Here is a 21,790-nt window from a genome sequence, read left to right as displayed (position 1 = left end):
GGTCAAGATGACCCACTCTCTAAAGTTTTCAATATTGATGAACAAAGGGAGGGGACTCAGTCTTTGGAAGGAGAGAAGCTAAGAAAGAAGCATTCAAGCAAGGAAGTTCTGACCACAAGACATAAGGTGTTGCAAACCCCCATACATTGAAAGTAGGACAAAGGTAATTGTAGAGGGAGATTGCGACCTCCAACTCAAATAGCCCCTCTGAAAGAGGGCAAAACCCCACTTGGAGAGCATGCGTAGTTAGTGAAAAACTTCAATAGTGCTATCTGAGGACATGTACTAATTTACATTAGAAGAAAGGAACTTGTAACAATTCCTGTGTATGACAATGAATATGCAATGTACTATGAAGTATAAAAAGTGGACAGCTGATGGGATAAGTTAGGGAAGATTCCATCGTCACTTCTGGGATCAGTCGACGAGCTGAACCTGTCTTCTTCCCCATAGGGAAGCCTATTGGGTAGAACTTTATTCTATGACTAACCCCTGCCAGCTGTTACTAAGTGTATTATTTTAAAGCTTGCTTTGCAATCTTATTTTTTAAAAAATCTTGTAAGTATTCATAAGTATCTTATAATTAAGTATCTTATAATATATATATGTAGATAGATAGATATAATATAGATATATAAGTATCTTATAATTAAGATATATCTTGCAATCCTATTATTTTTTAAAAAATATCACCAGCAATCTTTGAACCTTATTCTGTCACTACCTTGTATTTTGTATAATAAAAAATCTTCACCTGAAGTTAATTTTGTATAAATCTCCAGAGATCTGAGTTGTTACAAGGGATTTGACTCAGTGATGCTGTCAGCAGGGGTCCCCAAACAGGTTGGTCGAATCACCCTCCAATACAGTGGGCTGTCAAAACGCAGGTAGTGGACAGGCTGGTCGGACACGAGGGTCTCGTCTTTCTTGGGAAACTGACAGGCTGGTCAAATATAAAGTGTTGGAGGAAACCCTCCTTCTTAACATGACAAGTATCTATGACAAGAAAAGCCATTCAAAACTGAATTTATGATTGGATGCTTTTCCCAAGTACAGTGAGTCAGAAGGCTATCTTCCAGGTGATGGCTGGAGTAATTCAAGTGCAATCCGCAGAACTTGACTAGTAAGTGAACAGTATAAAAGCTGCAATGAGGAATGCTAACATTAATTTAGCAACAGTAGCAACTTTGTTGCTCTTGTTGTGGAGATGTCATTTCAGAATCAGGAGAAGGCAAACAAAATATGGGGGAGGGGAAGCAGTAGTACAAACCGCTAAGCAACACTGTCTAACGAGAACACACCTTCAATGTTTTCTTTATGAATGCCAGATTGTCAAAACTGGACAGTCCTGACATTTCGTTTGGTTTTGTTTTTCAAAAACACAGCCACAGTAAACCCAAGAAAATAGTCTGGAAGAGCACATTGCCTTTTTGAAGAAATTAATTTGGAATTATGGGTGTTAGCAAGGGTAGTCCTTATGCGTACAAAGCTGATTCTTGAAGGCAAACCTACCGCTTACAATTAAATCATGGATATGCGTAAAGACAAGTCATTTGTGTGGTTTGAAGCATCCTGTCATTCGTTTTTGAGATCTAATCAGAAATGCCATGCAAGATAAAAATCTCCTATTAGAGCAAGTTGCTCTTAGCTTGCACGATGAAAAAGAGGGTTCCTCTTGCTTCCCAAAGTGCTGGGCACGGCTGTTAAAAAAAGTGAAAACAGCTACAGCACTACTGATGAGATAATCTAATTTTAATGAGACTCCCCAATTATTTTTAAAATATAGATGTCATGTTCCTTTGGTACTTACATTAAAAGTTTACAAATTATCTTTCTTCTTCTTAACTGGAATCTGATCTGCATACTACACAGACTGGTTAGAGGAGTCCCTGAAAATGGTGTTATGTTAACGATAAACTCTAGCACTGGGGTACCCAATGGGCCCCTGTATCTCCAAATACATCATCTAGTCTGTGAAACTGTGTGATCAGGAACACTAAAACTCTGGAAGGAATTCACTTACTCTTCATATGACTTCCTTTTCTCAGACTTCTCAAAGACCTGTACAAAGGGAATATCCCAGTTTTTCATCTAACCACAGGATGAAAGAGAACCAAACCAAGACAAAACATAAAAAACAACCCTTCCAAACCCAAAAACAAACCTCCCCAAGTTCGAATTTCTGCATAATATTGTCCATATAAATATTCATTTTTTCTCAAGACACCTCATATCTTTTTCCTCAAACAACTCTGTCTCAAGCTTTCTTCACACTGATGTGAAGAAACCTAATTGGAAAACAAGTTTCTGTTTTATGAAAACCTTCAAGGCAAGATATTTATATTCAAATTCAGGAAAAAAAAAATCATTGTTGCAAAGTGAATAGGTATTTCCCTTGATAACCTAATCTGATGATTAGAAAATTCATCTGGGAGGTGGGAGGTCTATATTCAATCATTTGTTCTCTCTGATTTAAAGAACTGGCAACTTCTACCTCCCACATAACTGCCCAAGGCATGAGGCTCACTCTCCAGCACCAAATTCCTGACAAAACCCAACTTGGCACCATTTGTTGCTTCCCCTAACTAATAAGGAATTGTCTAAGTGGTACTATCAAATATAATTCACATTGCATTTTTATAGCAAGCCATCTGCATCTTCTTCTCTGGCAGAATTATGTCATAAATTATAGGCAGGACTATCACTTTCTGTGACATGCAAAAAATGACAGCAAATGACAGCGGCATATTTTGCAAAAGGGTTCTGTTTCTCTGAATGTTGTGGTAGAAGATAGGTAAACATTCCTTTGTCCGTCCTTCCTTCCAGCAGTATTAATAAAATTTCAGCTATTACAGCAGAACTAGTAAAAAACAGTGAAAGAAAATTTGTTTTCTTGTATTTCAATTTGGTTTTATCCAGCTCATTCAGTAGGGATGCAGCAAAAAATAAAATAAAACTGAATAAATAAGGCAGAAGCTGCATGCAGTGAGGTCCCAGGAGACACAAAGTTTAGTTAAAATTTCTTTAAGAAAATGTATTCATGGCAGTATTCTTCCCAGCCTCAGGCAAGAGCTTTCCTGATTTTTAAATCTTTAGCTTCAGTAAGCAAGATAAAGGTATTGCATCAAGTTTATCTCCTGTTAAGTATAAATTGGACTGAAACTTGAAACAATGATCTTATTTTTGAACAAACTCAACAATGAAGAAACTCCTCTGGAATTTTACATAAAGAAAATTTTTCTTTGCGCAGTTCTTAACTACCTGACATCTTTTATTCAGGCTTGTTTATACCTTCTTCCTTTCAGCTGTTTCTCATACAATCATTCATTCCTATGTCAGGCCTATTTTTTTTCCCCTACTGTTACTTGTCTTTTAAGGTATTTAATTTCTCTTGATAATGTTATGTGACCATTTCTTTTATTTTAACTGCAGAGTCTATTCGTATTTGCTGTTTTTCAAACTCCTGTTTCCTCCTCTCACAAGATTAGGTGGAGGTTTCCTTTCAAGCTTGTGAATATCAGACTGAAAATATGAACACTAGAGACTCAAAAAGCAAATTAAAAAAGGGGGGAGGGTGTGTGTTTGCTTTAATAACCCTGTGTTTTTAAGGACCTCATCCATATATTTCAAACATTGTATCTTAATTTCAAGTTGAGTTTCAGCTCCATGCTTCCAGCTTTTACCTTTCACCTTTTACTGCTACATATATACTTCCAGAGCCCATTTGTTTCTAACCATGATCTCCCCAGTCCTCACCATCAGAGCTTCACAGACTTTTTGCATAGTTAAAACCTTCAAAGTAGTAAATTTCCAGTCTTTCACCTAACACTAAGTCCAGAAGTGCATCCCAGCTCACAGGTGCATATATGCACCCTGGCTGTCTTGTAGCTCTAGCACAGCAATATCTAGGTGCACCCCAGCACCTCTCAGATCTCCATCCCCACATCTCCAGAACCCAGTTTTCTTGGAAAGAGAAGGAAGCCTGTGTTTTCTCTCACTGACTTCTCAGTATAGACAACATATGGCTCAAAACTGTGAGGCAATCTGCTCAGAGTCTGGATGCACTCTCAGCTCTAACTTAATACAGCGTTTCATGTGAAGTTTCTATAAACACAATTCTTTGGAGACAGCACAGAGAGAGAGAGCCCCAGTTCATCCCACCTATAGCCAATGTAAGCCTGGTTCGATCAACTGGAATAGATTTTCATTTGTACAAAGGAAGAGGGGAAATAATTGGCATCTTCCTTTGCCCATCCATATGTGGCTAATCATAATCCAGTCTGCTATCTGCAATTCTTTGAGCTATGTATGTAAAAACAAACATGAAACAGAAGGATTTCTTCCCCCTTGGACAAATTAAATCAATTCCCCATTCATGCACTAGTGCTAAGGCACTGCCATCTAGTGTGGAAAATCAATATAACAAAGAAAGAGGAGGGGGGGAAGAAAGAAAAAAAAAAAAGATAAAGAGTGTTGCAACATGGCAGATGAAATTCTATCAGCTTCCATCAAACATTTTGAACACCTACACATCATATACATAACATTTATCATTCTGCTTTAAGAAAACATACATCAACCCTCCCTTTTACAGGAAACTCCCTGACTTGATAGACTTCTATGGCTTCCATAGGATTGTATTGTATCATGTCAGACAGGCTCAGCAGTAACCTTAGTCCTAGCAGCCTCATTTGGAGCAACTCGGTGAAAATAAAATTAAATTCTACAGTATTTAATGACAGAAATCTCTTCGTAGAAAAGATCTTTTTCTTAATTACCACATACTTTATTGCAAATTTATAATATCAAGATTTTATTCTCTAATCCACATTATGTGGAAAGCACTGCAGCCTAACAGTCTGCAGGACCAGAAAATCAGGAACTTCGGAGTTTTGCCTCTGCATCTGTACTAGTTGAAGATTTTCTCTTGTCTTCCAAGTACACTCCTGTCCATACAGCCCCAAGTTTCCACTGTTTTGTGTCCTATGCATTTACCTACAATGGCTCAATGGACATGCAAAGGATCTGACCTGTTTTGCTTCAACCAACTTTGTACAGATGAAGTACACGTGACATGAGCCAGTGGAGCATAGATATGTTATTTTACAAAACTTGCAGAGCTGTCATAAAGATCAGTGATTATGAACACCTTTATACTATTTATTATTTCTACAACTTGTTGTAATCTCTGTATTACCACTGTGTTAATCAAGGGGTTTAAGTACTCAAATAACACTCCAGTCTACTTTCCAGAACTGTAGCAAGACAGTGTTATATACTATTTGGCTGGTGCAGATACTCCATATCATCTTCACCACGACAAAACCCTGTTTAGAATACAAGCTGTATCAATGACTTTGAAAGTCCCTATAGCAAGATTCTAAACCTGATAAACAGATGGTCATTTTTGTCTCCAATAATGCTGGAGAAACACTGTTAATCTGGAGAACAAGAGAGTAAAGAGAAAATAGCCTTATGTGGCAGTGGGACTACTTTCCTATCCAATAAGGATTGGTACATCACATTCTTAAAAGAAATAATGTGGAGGGAAAATCCTATTTAAAAAGTACAACTCAGAAAGAACAATACACAAAAAGCAAAGTTACTTTAGTGTAATCTTCTATATTTGATAACATAATTCTTATGTATTTGATGTAGGATTTAGCACTACATAGAATGATTACTAAATCAATATTTTGGTAACTGTATAGACACTGGATCTTTACATATGCATATTAAATCACTGAACTGAATGCAAAGACTTCAAGAAGCTTTAACCAAGATGGAACAAACAGTTCTTAGTTTGTGCAAAATAATTCAGGAATTCTTTTATATTGCAAGACATACCACAAACCAAACAATTTCAACATTCTAAACATTATAATAATTGCCACAGATCACCGAGGTATTTGTTTAACTTCCTAAAAATGTACAAAATAATGACAATTGTGATATGCCAATACCATGATCCACTGCTTCTAGGTCACCACACCAGCTTAGGAAGACAACGGATGTGCTGAAACCCTGTGGCTGCTGTTCCCCAGGATCCCTTCCTCCCCTCTTTAGCAAATCCATCTCCACCACTTTCCCAGAAGCAAAATACAGTCAAGACACGGTGTTTTGAATACAATGTCACATAAGTTTTGTATCGTGTTTAATGTGGACGTAAGTTAACACCATCAAGGCATCCAAATCTTCTCTAAGTGGATGTAGGTGAACTCATAACAGGGCTATCAGTACCAATCTGCCCAATCTCTCCATCACCATGAATGCCAGTGGAACTACACTGTACCTTAATAAAGCATGTCCTGCCCAGGAGAATAACTTCAGAGAAGAAAACATTACCAGGAGTAACTGACATAATTTCATTGACATCAAAAGTGTTTAAAAACCCACAACTGACATAAGACCTGTCTCAAGATCTTTTTATTGTCTTCTTTATATATGTATATTTATCTATTAGGTGTCAATCAGTGCAACTAATACCCTGTTTTAGTTTGTTGTCATAAGAGAATTTTTAACAGCAGTCTCCAGACACATCACTTTTGCAATCCTTTCAGTAACATGAGAAAAGCAAGAGGAGCATCCAGCATTTTTAATATAATCATAGTTACTAGTGCCCCATGTTCCACTCTTACATTAAAATGTCAAGAAGGAAAAAAACCCAAATTGTTTAAATATCCTAACAATTATCTACCTTGCCATTATGCTATGCATTCATTCCGCAATGTATTACTAAAAAGTAACTCAGCATTGTTTGTGATTGCTTTATGGTTATTATTTTTCAAGTTTTCCAGGCTAAAAGAAAAATCCTGTTCAGCATTTTTGCAGTTGCTACGTAAATTGATTCAAGCTATGCTAGGGGAAAAACACAGAGGCTGAAAAAATCAAGCAAAAAAATATGTCACATTAAAGGAACTCAATACTGATGAAAAATAACAAAATGAAGAAAAACCTGAAGAAATCCAAGGTGGTCTGTAACCTTTGTGACAGATACTACCAGAATCTGTCTAAAGACAATAAAAATGTTTAAAGGTTTAAACAGTGCTGATTAGCTAAAATTCTTGCGATTTCTTTCTTCAGGCAACATGTGATCAACAGCCACAGTGCTATCCAACATTCATTTTGAATATTTTTTCAGATACTTTCTTAACTGTGGCCTATTTAACATTCTATGGCTTTAAATTTGGGCCAGAAAGTCCTGTAAGAAACTTTCTCCTGAAGCATTTGTTTCAATTCTGACTACAAGTAGGACACACTAAAGTAAGTAAAAAGATAACATAAGATTGAGGTATTGAACCTTGTGATTTTCAAAATAATCAGAATTTATAGCTCTCTAGCATCTACTTCATTTACCTGCAGGAGTTTACTCTTCCTTTCCTGAGTAGTGATTTCAAATAGCCAATGCCAACTTAAATCACACCAGAGATGAGAATCACCAAATAATTTAGGTGGTCTCTAGTCCAACCTCCTGCTCAAAAGCATGGTCAGTTATGAGGTCAGACCAGGTTATTGGGGCTTGATGCAGATAAATTCTGAAAACCTCCAAGGATGTACAACATGCACAGCATTGCTGTGCAGCCTGTTCCAATGCCTGACTGTCTTAATGGGGAGAATGTTTTTCCTTTTATCAAGGAACTTATAAATCTAATAAGAAGCTTGAAAGCTGAGAGTGTTATATGGCTATCACATGTAACATTTAATAGTCTTAATTTACTGATCCACAGTCTAACACCACATACCTTCTTGACCAGAAATTATGACAACCCACTCTTGAACCAGCAGTAATTACATAGTAACTTGCTATATTCTTGCTACAGGACTGCTCAATACAGTAAATAGCTTTTATCACTATTGTTTTCACTGTTATAAATAGAATTAATTAAGCAAATTAATGACTGAGAGCTAACCACTACTAGAAATCAAGGTGAACTTTGGTAAAACATTGATTTCTCTATTGCTAAACCTCTAATATAACCACAGGATAAAAAAGAAGAGAAACAAGTGCATTTTATTGCCAGTCATGGAGGTGATAAGAACTAAATTTTCCAAACCCTGAGCCTAAATTTAAATTTGTCTATCCCTACTGCTTGCCAGGTAGTCAAAGTGCAGATGGAAATTTTCATTGAACTTGGTTGGATTTTCTGAAAACACATTCAAGATTGCAAGCATTGATTTGGAGGTCAATTTTAGACTCGTATTATTCTCAAATGTGATTCATTATACGGTTCATTAAAAAGGATAACCATTTTTGCTAGTAGCCTCACCATTGATGATCGAGGATAACCCTGATTGCAAAAACAAGTATTAAAATATATAAAAACCATGTATCTTCTCAAACTTCAGAATATTTTAACTGTTTTCTGAAAGTGCTGCTAAGCAACCCTCCCAAGTTCCTTCATACCTTTTACGCATCATAAGTGTGACAATATAGAAAGGCTTGCATACAGTCACATCATTAATATTTATTATAAATAAAATATTTTAAAAGGCAATTTTTTTTTTCCAATTTTTTTCCACAGGTTACTAATTGCTTATAACAGGTGCTTTTTTCCCCTCTGTATTTTACAGCCAAATGTAAAGAACATTTAGATTAACTGTATTAAATTGAAGATTACTACTAAATTTACAGTACTTCAGCAGCATGGTTGCAGAAACACAAATAGTGTGCCATGCCACTGAATGAATATTAGTTAGATGCAACTCTTCCCTTACTAGTGTCTTTGACAAAGAACCCCTTGCTGTTTCTGCCTAAAAATAACTTGAGAGTTATTTCTCATGTATTTTATGTTATAAAAAGTTCATGGAATTGTGAAGAACCCTACTCCGCATCATTGCTGCGGTGTTTTGAGGCCCTGGAGCAGAGCCAAGATCCTGGCACCAGGCCAGAGCTCCTTGGAGGACACAGCTCTTGGCTTATTTGTTGGTATTCACAGAAAGCAGACACGGCCACCACAGTGCTAGGCCCCAAGGGGACACCACACCAGGTGATACTGGCCAAGAGAGACCCCCTGGGGCTCCCCCAACCCTGCCCAGGACCCCATTTTAGCCACCACCACCCTGGGGCCAACAGCTCCCACGGCCACGGCAGGGCCAGCCTCCAGCTCACCACAGCCCTGCCTTGCCCCGTCAAGCCAGGGCCACCCAAAGGCACCAGGAGGCTGGCACCTGTGGTTGGTGGGGGTGAACGATCTCCAGCCTTGCTCCTCAAATCGGAAAAGCAAAACCTCCTTCTGAAGACACAGACTCACACAGGCTGTGTAGCTTTTATTCATCGCATCCGCAGCAGTGGGATTTAGGAAGAAAGCACTGCCAGAAGTCAGTCACTGGGGATCTGATTAGACAGACAGCATTTAACCTAATCTCCTCTACCGTGAGCGCATTCTTCTTCCTGTAATTAAATGTGATCACAGATGCAATTATTTAGGGGCATAATTCCACTAATTTAGACACCAAACTACTTCAGCTGCAGGTGGAAAAAGTGAACGCTGAAAGGAGAGGAATAAAAATGTAAGTATTGTTACGACCGGAGGCTGGACCACTAGGCAGTTAGAACTCATAGGAAGATACAAACTTAGGAGGTTAAGAGGTACAGCTTCAAAAATTTCAATAGTCCTCAAAGTATCACATACTGAATAAACGAGACATTTCTGAAAAGTCTGTGCCTCCTATCCTAAAGAATTAGAGGATTATTCTGAAGACAAAGGATATTGCTGTCTGTTACCTCAGATGGTTTTTGGGGAGCAAAACCACACAGACTTTGTCTACCTCTGTCTATAACATCGAGAAACGTTATATTCATTTATTACATCCCCAGAGACAAACCAACAGCGTGAAGATCAGAAACCGACAGCGTGAAGATCAGTGACCTATGACAACACTATAACAGGTAAATAAGCACAGCTTTATGGGGGACTGCTAACAGAAAATTAAAAATTTCAGTGGTCCTAGTTATATTCCTTATATAATTTTGGTTTACTGTTTTTAACATGATAAGGCTTATCTACCCATACAGATGCTGACAGTCCCTCTTCCGAAGAAGGTGTACTTTGAATGGGTAAGTGGAATGGAAGTAAGAGATGACAGATACAACCTTTCTTGAACACCAATCCCATTCTATCTTGCATCATAAACAGCTTAATTATTTTGTTGGGTTTTTTTTTTCCCTGAAGTCCACATAGTTTCAGCCATATTGATCACACTTTTATAAGGCTGTATACTGGTATTTTTAGAAGAACCAAATGAGTGATATTTATATTCCCAAACACCCAAAAGAGACAAAAATAGGTGGAAAGGCAAGAGTAGGCTTGCCTTCGCTTTGTTTCAAACCAGCTCAAAAGCCACAGTAGGCATTAACAGCAGAAATAGTAACAGCTGTCCGAAGAGAACAATACTGAGAAGTGATGGCTGTAAATGGGTGACTGTGAGAAGAAATGGAAAGAAAATGTGTTTATTAAGAAAAACTACCAAAAAGTGTTGTTTAGTTTTAGTCTTTCTCCACTGTATTATCTACACATTACACTGATTAATTTGTTGGCACTATATTTTACTGACTTATTTTCTCTGCCTTCTAACCCTTTTGTAGTTGATTTTCATATTATTTTGTATTCATGAGTTTCAATGAGAATGAAAGAACCCTGGATTAAAAACCAGAAGTGTGAGAGAATACTTCTATATACACAAAATAGACATTTGTCATTACTTTTATAGTTCTACAGGTATGGCAGTTTTAATGGGGATTTGAGTAACAGATGAGATAAAAAGCCTGGTTTAATTAAACTGTTAGTAAGAGGTTATGAAAGTAACTATTTTGCATACAATTTATTTATATAATCATGTATATATGCAATTCTGGGCCTTTTTCCCTATTATTAAACAAATATAAAGAGCTTCACAGATACCTGAGATGTATAAAATACTCACTGATAAAAAGCCTTTGGAATGATAGTACACTTAATAACCTCTGTGGAATGCACTGACATAGTTATAATCCTTACAAGAACCTCTAACCATCTATGTTCAATAAAATATAAAACAATTTCACTATTAACTTATGTTGCAGGAGGCTGTTTACAACAAAATGTGACAGGAGTCCCTGAGCACTAACTCATCTCTCTTTGGGAATATTTGTTGTTACTACTAAAGGGTAAAATCCAGTAAGGATGAAAGAGAAAAGATAAAAATGCAACTGAAGGTTATTGTTGTTTGCTTATATAAAAAATAAGATATACTGACTGATTTTGTCCCTGAATCATATCTTTCTGCTAACGCAAAGAGAACAACTCTGTATGTATTAAGTACAATAAAACTGAACGTAGGCCAAGTGAAGACCTGAAATATTTAATTTCATTAATAAAAGTTAATGATGGTGTTGATTTCTCCCTGCAGTTTCTCAGCCCACTCCTTCTCCCCACAAAGAGATATGCAGTATATCTACTTCAATGCATTAGTTATTGTCGCTCTGTGCACTTGCACTTGTGATTGAGTTATTCACAGTATTTATTTTAAAGTGTTGTAGTACTCCCTTCATAAGGAAGTACAATTATTCTTTTACTCTCTAAGCCACTCTAGTTTTCTTTATTCACTAAGTGCATGTCACTGGAAGAGAAAACAGGTCAGGCACAGGGTATGCGACTCGAGCAGTACAAAGCAAACCTGACGTGCACACAGCCCAGAGGCGGTGGCAGTCCCCCTGAGGCAGCCACCCCTGCCTCTGCACCTCCTTTGCTCAGAGACCCTGCCATAGGGTTCAGGCGTATCGGGGACAATGAGAAAGGGTGCAACTAAATTTTGACCCAGCTACTCTCAGCTACAAAATGCTGATGGGAATCATTGCACCAGCTGTAACCAAGAGCAATCCTAATAGTGCTTATGGCTAGGCAGACCCCACAGGGCAAAGAATGGGTAAACACACTGTTCCCTATCTTTTAATCCTGTTTTGAGCAACTTTGGGAAAGACAGTATCAAAACAGAAGTCATTCCATAAAGTAGAAATAATATATGCATAATCATTTATAAAGCATTGTAATCACCTTGCTGCTAGAAACGTGAACCTCTCATTAACACCACCGTGATTTTTGCATGTGTGGTCAAGTCCTGAAAATATTTAGTTGTGATAATACAAGTGGAGTGATACCTTGCAGCAAGATGTACTCTTTCATTTAAATATGTCTTCTGAAGCTAAGCTGTCAAAATATAACAAATGACAAGTTTTGTTACCACAATTTGATAAAACGCAACCAAAATGGAACAGTATTAGTTTCTGCAAGTGCCATGAAAATTACAAAACATCACTGCTTACCTCCTGTACTAGAAACAAGTTATGAAACCAAATAATCACTCATGTAATTTGAATTTCACTTTTATGTGAAAGATTAGCCCAAGACTATTTGCTGCTTTAGTCCCAGTGAAGGTCTGCCTTGCAGCTGTGAATGGGACTTGAGTGTGAGTTTCACACACTGTTAGTCCCTATTTATATGATTAATCCTATTTAGGTCTAAGAAAAAAAAGAGAAGAAATAAATTCTGAATTTACATGAGGCAAAAGCTAAATGTACAATGGCCATTACTAATTTAAAAATAAAAATCATAAAAATCATTTAAAGAAAAGAACTTAAACTCTACTGAGAATTTCATTTTAGTCATACCACCTTTTTCTCCTAACATTTAGACAATATATGAATTTCAAGTAGAGTATAAATTACCTCTTCTCAAAAAGAACATTCAGTTTTATCAAGCTGGAGTGAACGACCTCCCCAGGAAGTCCATCATGAAGCATTTGATTTGCTAAAGCAAAATGAAATTTGCCTGGTAATTTTTTTAGGGTTTTTTCCACCGGACTTCCAGTGGCTCAGTTTATAAAAGAGCCATGCTTTGAGCACCATTAATACTCCACCTGCTTTACGAAATAAAGATCTTGAAAGCAGAAATGAAATAAAATCATCCTTGGATATAAAAATAGCATATGCTTGCCAGGTTAAGATGTTAGCTAGTATTATGACTCCAGCTTTTTCCAACAGTTAAACCAAGTGAAGTAACCACCAACCAAATAATCAGTCTGTGGTGTGGAAAAGCCCTGCAGACATGACCTTGGTCGCCTCAGCTCTGTAACAGACTTCTTCCCTGACACTGGCAGTAAAGTAATCCAAAACTGGAGACAGAAAATCAGAGGGGAAATCCAGAGCATGGCTGTGCTATTTGTTTCTCCAGCAGCGACACCCAGGATACACCTAGCTGCTGAGACAACGTAGGGCAATGCAAAGCTGGCTGCCAGCTACACCAGGCACCACACCAGCCTCGAGCACCCAAGGATCCCAAGGTATATGGATGCACACCACCTCACACACTTTCCTCGTTTGCCCATCTAGGTATCTGTCTCACCAAAGCTCTCACCCTTAAACCGGTAACACACCAAAACATAACGAATTACTTCTGGTCACTTTGTTCAGGCCATGATGATGTTCAGCAAGACCAACAAGAGGGCCTTTCTTTCTGCCACGTTTCTCCTCCTGCCCAAAACTGCCTAGGCAGTTTTTCATTTCTGGAGAGCTACATTTAAATGTGGAACTGTGGCAGAAAGAGAATAATGTGAGAATTGATGAACTCCCTCTTGGTGCAATGCTTAGAGAATTTTTGTTTGCCACACAAATTCTCATCACAGTATAATAAATGTGGTATTTGCTGCAAAGAAGAAAACCAGGAGTGAAAGACCAGCCATATCATGCTGAGAAAGCAAATATATTGCAAAATATATTTTATTAGCAGTAATGTTTTAATTTTAAATCATGTGCCTGGAACAATATTATACAGAAAAGTTTGGTATGCATAAATTCTGCACTTGAACAGTAGATAACTAGAAGTTCATGTTGACAATAAAGAAAAAATAAAATATGATTTGCTCATCGTACTGTGGAAAAGCAAACATTTCCCTGCAACTACTGTCATAAATCCTTGAAAATGTATGAAGTTATCTGACACCAAGAAGCAGTTTTGTTGCAAAATATTACAAATCCAGCAAAGTCAGCTTCCCCAACACTGTTACTTTGTTCCCAAGTAACCCACAAGCAGTACAAGTCTGGGATAATAACAAAACCTGTGTGTTTCCATTTCCCAACATCAGAAATAACAGCTGCTTGTATCAAGGTGCTTATTGGTTATCTAGTATCGATCTTGGTATATAATATCCAAGATAGTTGCTTTTCTAAGTTAACCTCCAATTTTACTTCTAAAACACTGCACAACAATTCCCATCCTTAGCTCCAAATACTGAAGTTGCTCTACAGTACTTAAAAATATTATTTTATGGTACAAAGACAATAAACTGGATATAATTATTAATATCTGATCACAAATCATTGTATTGAGTCTTGTATGTTTCTATTGAAGTGTAAGAAAGATCAGAAAGCTCCTGACACAGTTTTTCACTGTAGCAGTGCCTTTACACTGGCTGTGGCGGAACGCAGATTGCTTTCATTATTTTGTTATTTAAAAGCCATATTTGTTCAAACTTCTTTTTAATCTCACATTTCAAAATCATTCTCAAATAGACTCTGTTGGTTGAAATGATGACTAAAATCAGAATACCAGTTTCAGTAGTCTTAGATTATCTCACGTTGCATCAAGTGGTGGCACAAGAAAGATATTCTCATATTAGTGATTTATGACTGCACACTTTGATTCACCCCTTTACATCCAGGGACATTTATTTTGGAAGAATGACAAGATAAACAGTAGCCTATTATTTATTTATTTTAAAACCGTTGAGCTGGAATTCATATAAAATTGAGCTGGAATCCTAAGGCAGAATATCTTGAAGTTTTATGTCAGTTTTCCCAAGTCACAGGACTGTCCACCGAATCTCTCCGAGAGATTTGGGTGGGGGCTTTGCTCAATAGTCCTACCAGAATCAACATTCCTAGATTTTGATAGTGTCAGAAATCTGAAGCTTTTCTATGTTGTGCTTGTGATACTGGTTTAATCCTTCATATCTGCCTGTACCACCAAAAATTTGTACTCTAATCTTTGAGGCTCTAGTTCAGGCTCAAAGTAAATTGTCCAACTTTACCTTAACATGCCATAGAGAAGCAATACCCTTGTTTTACTTTTGGTCTCCTTTCTCTCTTCAGCCTAGCACGTTTCAGCATAGCACAGACACACTCCACATAACATTTACCAGATAAGCAGTAATGGATGGAGAGCAGCTTGGAGTGGTCACAGAAACCACCTACAGGATGGGTCTCATACCACTTTGCCCTCAGAAGAGCAGTTTAGATTTACCTGCTGACCTGCCATCCCCTCCTTGCCCCACTGGGATGTTGAACTGGATTTGCCTTTCAAAGAGCACCTAACATCTCAAGGTATTGTACATACATGTTTGTTCCCCATGCTTCAAGTGTTACCTTCTGTTTTCTTCTCCTTTTTATTGCAAAGACACAAACCATGTCAGTTTAGTTTTGTTGTTGTTGTGAGTTGTTTGGGTTTTTTTGCAGGGTGGGTGGTGTGGTTGTTTTGAGTTTAGGGGGGTTGGGTTTTGTTTTGTTTTTTCAAAATATCATATTGTTTCCTAAAAGTTCATTGCTTCCAACTGCTTATTCCCCACTGATTACAAAATTATTATCACTCGCTTATGACAATTTCCACAGCAACCAATATAATCTCAGAGAGCTGTGACTTCAAGTGGAAAATAAGCACCATAAATTCATGCAAGCGTCACCTGTTCCAAACAAAAACAAGATACAAGGAAACAGAAATTGTCACATGTGAAACAGAAGTGTCAAAACAAAATACATGTTCAAGTTTTTTTGTGAAATATTACTGCATTCTTCTTACAATAAAGATGTCAGTTCAGCACAGAAAGCTTCCAGCTGAGCACGATGCTCTCAACACCCGTAAGTCAGATTGCGTAGCAGATGTTAAATGTAAAATCCATTAAGACCAATTAGATTCTACAGAAGAAAAAAAAAATAGTAATAGCAAGCACAGGCAATCCTGCATTACATAGCAGTACTGAGAGATACAGTGAACCACAAAAAAAAAAAAACAACAACAACCAAAAGACAAAAGTTTAAAAATGTAAATCACACCCTTTCCTCACAAAAAGGCCAGCTATCAGAAGACATGTTACTTTGCCTGCAGCCACATGAAGCAAGTTATCCTGGCTTCTGGTCTCCTGTCTCCAGATAGAAGCAACTTTTGTGAAGGCCATCACCTATTGCACACCAATAGGTTATTAATTATTAATCAGCAGTCCTCTATGGCAGCTGGACAGTAAGCAGCAAAAGAGTTTATGCCTCTTTCCCAACCTGCATACGCTTTTCATGTTAACTGACCCAAGTCATCCTCACGTGTACTAAGGCGAGAGCACCAATAGCATGGAGCCAAGCTATCAAGGGTGAGAGTAGAGAAGGAAAAGTTTGTGGTACTCTCTGGTAGAGTCTTTTCACTACTACATAAAAATTTACTCCTTTTATTGACCATTAACAGACAGGATTTGTAACAGACACATGGAACAGATCTATGAGCATGTTTCAGAATTGAGCTACCAATGCAATGTGCAAGTTAAATTCTGGCCATGTAGAAATTGTGTAGACAAATTAAACTGTCATTGCATACATGATAGTTTGCACACCACAGGGGGAAAAGAACCTAATGTTTTTCATAAGAATTATGCATACAAAGGAGGAAAGTCTGTCTCTGTATTTGTCAGGACATGTTGCCAAAAGCTGAAGCATTATTTCCTGGTAAGCAGTTTCAAATTACTTTTGTTTCTTCAATCAGAATTAGTCTGCAACAACTAATCCATCCCTAGGTATTAAGCAATCCATAAATTAATTCAATAGATATGTAGCATCCAAGGTGAATTTCATTTGCTGCAATGTTTAAGAATTTAAAGTAATTTCAATTTTTTAAAAAAAGCAATAGACGGTCATTTAAACCCAAAATACCTACTGAAGTTTGAGAGACGCTAGAAACAGACTTGACATCTGTTCTACAAACCATAGATTAAACCCTTGGCCATCAAACATTCCTTAGTAGCTCCCAGTGAGAAACTCATTTAGCTACTCATGACCTAAGGAAATGAGCAGAATGTATGTATCTTCATATATTTTTCCAACCACTTTGCTGTCTACCACTGCTAGAAAACAGCACTGTCCACAAGTCCTCAGGAGAAAATGGTGAAAGAAGTTTGTGTGGCTGCTATAGAATTACAGACCAACACCTAATACCATTGCTGGTTGCAGATGCTCATACTGTGAGTAACAAATGCAAATGCTGCTAGGGCTTTTTCCAGTGGAACATAAAACTAGGTTTCTTCTCTGCTAGCACTGAATTAAGTCTCAGGCACTAGCCAAAACCAGAAGTTCCAAGAAGTTTTTTGTCTTGATATTTTTGTCTTGTGTCTCTAAGGCACACTCCAGGGTTGGACACTCTCCATGAGAGCTGCTGAAATCAGCAACATCTCAACCAAAACTGCCTCCTTTCTGGGGTTCATGGGGACATGTGGCAAGAAATAAATTGACTGCTCTTCTCTTTGTGTATTAAGTTCTGTTTGTGAGTGAGGAAGGAGTACAGTCCTGGCTAATGCTACTGGAGAGCCTACAGCCAGTAACCATGACCACTCTTCTCACCCCTGGTACAGAGCACTAAAGCTTCCAAGGTTTGTTCTCCCTTCAATGGATTCTTGTGCAGCAGTCCAGCAAAGCAATGACAAGCACCCAATCCACCCAGAGCATTTAATAATAGTAAAGTATTGTTTCATCAACAGTCTCCATCAAGTGGACATTTAGTCATTTTAAACAAAACAAACAACGCCCCCCCCAAAAAATACTAAAGCATTATTTCATGCATTGTGTTTTGCTTGTTTCTCTTCCCATTTTGGTGATTCTTTAAGTTTTGTCTCTGTGTTATATTTCAGAAAAATCTACATACAAAAATGTATAAAATTGCTAAACAAGGTTGCTAAATGCATAACAAGCAACCAAAATTAAAATATGCTACTCATCTTTTCAGCCTACTTTCTACAATTTTTTACACTCAGAAGTTAAAAAAAAAACAAACAAAAAAACCAAAACCAAAAAACACCACACATTAAACAAAACCATAAATTTTCAGTTAACTATATCAGTTTAAGTAATTAACCAACTGTTTTACTTTTTGTATCATCATAAGCTGGAAGACTAAAAATCAAAACAAAAATCATGATGTATAACATTCAATTCATCCCTGGCATTATTCCATATAAATCAGTGGTATTACACGAGGGATTAATTTGGAACACTGATCTGAATTAGAGCACTGCTGTACACAGCAACCTCATCATAATGCACGCATAAAAAATAACCCAAAACATTATAAGCATCACAAATGCACACCAGTAATTATGCACCTACAAATCTATTTCTGAGCAAACAGAACAGACTATTTCATAGTCTTGATAATAACAATAAGGAATTTCTGCTATTTAGAAAACCAGTACACCTATTTTTCTCAGAAAGGAGATTCAATAATCATGTTATATACTTGACAAAAGTCCACCAGAAGAATGTAAAGCTCCTCCACAGCTCAGTTTTTATGTATCCTAGTGAAAAATGATCATTGGTAAATTATGCAATGGATCTTCAAAAACTGTTTTACTGTAGTTTTGAAGATTGATTTGAAGTACCCAAGCCTGCTCAGCAAAGGGTGGTCACCACCTATATAATATACAGCAACGCAAACTATTGAATTAATTTCTCCTCTGAGTAGGAAACCACTCACACTTCCCTCGTCTATTCCATACTGTGCCTAGGTCCAGTTTTGCACACAAAACAGGTTGCTCCTGTTCAGCTGCCCTGCTGGCGAAGTTAGTTAGAGGCTGCATCTCCCATCACCGCAGAGGCAGGCAGATGCTCGACCAAAGGCTCCCTCCTGCGCTCAGGGAGCTGAGACCACACAGAGGCAGGAGCAGAAAGGAGCGAATGGAAAACACCGCTCTTCCACAGGCTCACCCGGCTCTCAAACGCGTCTGTAACGTTTAAGGCTGCCTCTGCCTTTCAAAGACAAATCTCTGCCAGGGGCTGGTGTTCTCCATCCAGCTACGGTTTCATTACCCGAAACCGCTGCCCTGCCAGTGCCCTACATAGCACTACACACTCTGCCAGACTGGAACTCATTCGTCATCGCTCGATTTTCCCATTTGCAAGTGACCTGAAACCTTTAAGGCTACCCACAGCCAGCAAGCGAAGTTGCTTAGGAGCTGGGCCCTGGCTACGGAGTGGTTAATTTCCTTGTTATTTTCCCCCTTCGAGCCAGACTCTTTCTTGCGCCTCGGGAAGTTGGCCGTGCCCTCGCTGCCCCTTCCCTCACGGAGACCGTGCCCAAGCGCAGTGCTCTCGCTTGGGAAGGAAACGCAGGGATGAAATACTAAACCCCTTCCTTGCTCCGGGCTCCGCCGTTGCAACCTCTGGGAGCGCCGCAACCGCCGCGGCGGAGCCAGCGCCGCGCCCGCGCCTCCCGCCCGGCCAGCGGGGCTGGGACCCCCCCGCCGCCGCAGCCCCCGATCCGGCACCAGCGGCCCGGCCCCCCGCGAGACCGCGGCACGGGGCAGGCGGTGCGGGGGCGCTGGCTGTCCCCGCGGCACACTCGGCACCGAAAGGTGGGAGCAGCCCCGATTGCTCCAAGGAGCGGGGGGAGCTGCTCCCTCGCCGCGCTCCGGACCGGGCATAAGGCAGCCCTGTCCCGCCCCCCCAATGCGCGAAGTAGAATGTGAACTCTGGCGGTGACAGCAGCGCCAAATGACGGGGGAAAGGGGGCAGCCCCAATTTCTCTCCAGCTACATGTTGCTTTGGGACAGCAAGGGCTGGAGTGCGGGGGTGAAGGTGTACTTGTAACATGCGCCCCCCGGGGATGGGGGGCGGGGGGCAGGGGCGCGGGCAGCACTTACTGAAGAAGATGTACTCGGTGTAGCTGCTCCAGATCTTGTCGTCCCTGTACTGGTTGATAAAGGCGGCCGTGCCGGTGGAGTTGCAAGCCACCATGTGGAAGCCCGCCTCGGACAGCCGGTCGAAGGCTTGCTCCAGGTAGGTGAATTTGAGGTAGAAGCGGGAGGTGTACTTCTCGGGGGGGCGGTCGGGGTCGCGGCTCTCGTTGAGGGTCTCCCCGAAGACCTCCTTGGCCAGGGCGATCCTGCCGCACACCATGATGCGGGCGACGCGGCGGAACTTGGCGTCCGCCTGGTTGTCCCGCACGGTGGTGTAGGAGCCGCGGTAACCCACGGTGAGGAAGCCCGAGCGCTTGTCCAGCGCCGCCCGCTGCAGCCGGTCGCTGCTGCCCTGTGAGTTGCTGTCCTCCAGGTCGCTCTGGCAGCCCTCGTCGTTGAGCGAGCTCTGCTTGGTGACCTTGGGCGAAAGCAGCTTCACCAGGTCGCCCAGCTGGAAGTACTCGGCCTCCCGCAGGAGCCGCTCCTTCTCGGGGAAGTGCTCGGGCAGCGCCAGCTGCTTGTCCCGCAGGTAATCCAGCACGTACCTGAAGAGGAAGCCGTCGCGGTCGATGAAGAAGCGCGCTCGGCTGTCCCTGGGCAGCTGGCGGGCCGCCGCCGGGCCGCCCCGGCAGGGGGAGAACATGGTGGCCAGCGTGCTGTCCGGGACGCTGAGCAGCGTGGAGTGCCTCGTCACGTACACCTGGCCCCCCACGTTCAGCTCCACCACCTCGGGGAACGGCGAGCCCGACGGCCCCGACACCATGTCGCTGATGGGCAGGATGCTGCCGCCCGCCTCCTTCAAAGCCATGGCTGCGAGCGGGCGGCCGCGAAGGAGGGTCTCCCTCCTAAAAAAGCCGGCCTCCCTCCCTCCCTGCCTCCCTCCCTCCCCTCCACCCACCCCACCCCTACCCTCCTTCTCCTCCTCCTCCTCCTCCTTCTCCTTCCCCCGGCGCGCCCGGAAGCGCCTGGACGGAGCCGCTGCTCCCGCCGCACTCCGGCACGGCGGCGGGCGGCACGGCACCGGGGCGCGGCTCCGGCCCTCACCTGCCCCGCCGCGCCCCCTCGCCGGGACGGGGCGGGCTGGGCTGGGCTGTGGCCGGGGGGCTCTGGGCTGGGATGGCCCGGAGCGACCCGACCCGACCCGCGCCGAGCGCTGCCCCCGCTCCGCCTGGCCCGGCCGCTCGCTCCGCCCGGCGGGGGCGCGGGGGCCGCAGCCGCGCTGGCCTGAGGCCGGGGGGCCGCCACCGCCGGCTGCCACTTGGCACAGCGCTGCCGCGCTGCCGGGCCGACAGGGAAGAGCCAAGCCCCTACCTCGGCTCCTCCCCTCGCCTCGGCTGGGTGGCTTTCTTGGTTCGTTTTGGATTCACACACCCCCCACCCCACCCGCCTTTAAAAACCTCCCAGCCTCCCCCAAATCCCTCAGCCTCGCTGATACTGTCGCTCCGATCGGCGCTTGCAGGTGTAAGGTAACGGTCGTGCTTCCAAAAGTGGCATCCAGCAGGATGCACCTGGCAGCATTTTTCACCGTCATCCCTGTACCAGCTTGCCTTTACCGTGAGGGAAGGGGGGGGGGGGGCTTAATCGAGGGCACAAAAGAAACCAGTTGCACTGTGCTGGTGGTACAAACCTAACAGGTCCTGGTGGGGCAGGAATGCTGTATTGGGTGTCCTGCTGCTTCGCTGGGGCATGGCACACAGGATCTTGATTCTCGGAGAAGTTTGGCGTGCTCTCTAGGCTGACAATAGAATTGGGGTGATTCAGAGCAGAAAAGAAAGTCAGCTGCCATTAGGATCCAGATGCCAGGCACAGATTTTGCTTTGGAATGTGTTAGCAT

At 41.2% G+C, this 21,790-nt stretch overlaps 1 protein-coding gene across 1 annotated transcript in view; it reads right to left on the bottom strand.

Annotated features, from left to right (window-relative positions):
- Positions 1 to 20,814, bottom strand: part of KCTD8 (potassium channel tetramerization domain containing 8) — a 101,414-nt gene extending 80,600 nt beyond the window's left edge. Inside the window, exon 1 of the mRNA XM_056326890.1 lies at positions 19,921 to 20,814. Coding sequence (XP_056182865.1) covers positions 19,921 to 20,764 — 844 coding nt within the window. The 5' untranslated portion in view covers positions 20,765 to 20,814. The remainder of the gene's footprint in view (positions 1 to 19,920) is intronic.
- Between the last annotated feature and the right edge of the window lie 976 nt (positions 20,815 to 21,790).

Source organism: Falco biarmicus, chromosome 1 (genome assembly GCF_023638135.1).
Source record: "Falco biarmicus isolate bFalBia1 chromosome 1, bFalBia1.pri, whole genome shotgun sequence".
In the NCBI taxonomy this organism is placed as follows: Eukaryota; Metazoa; Chordata; class Aves; order Falconiformes; family Falconidae; genus Falco; species Falco biarmicus.
This window is presented reverse-complemented; position numbering and strand designations above follow the sequence as displayed.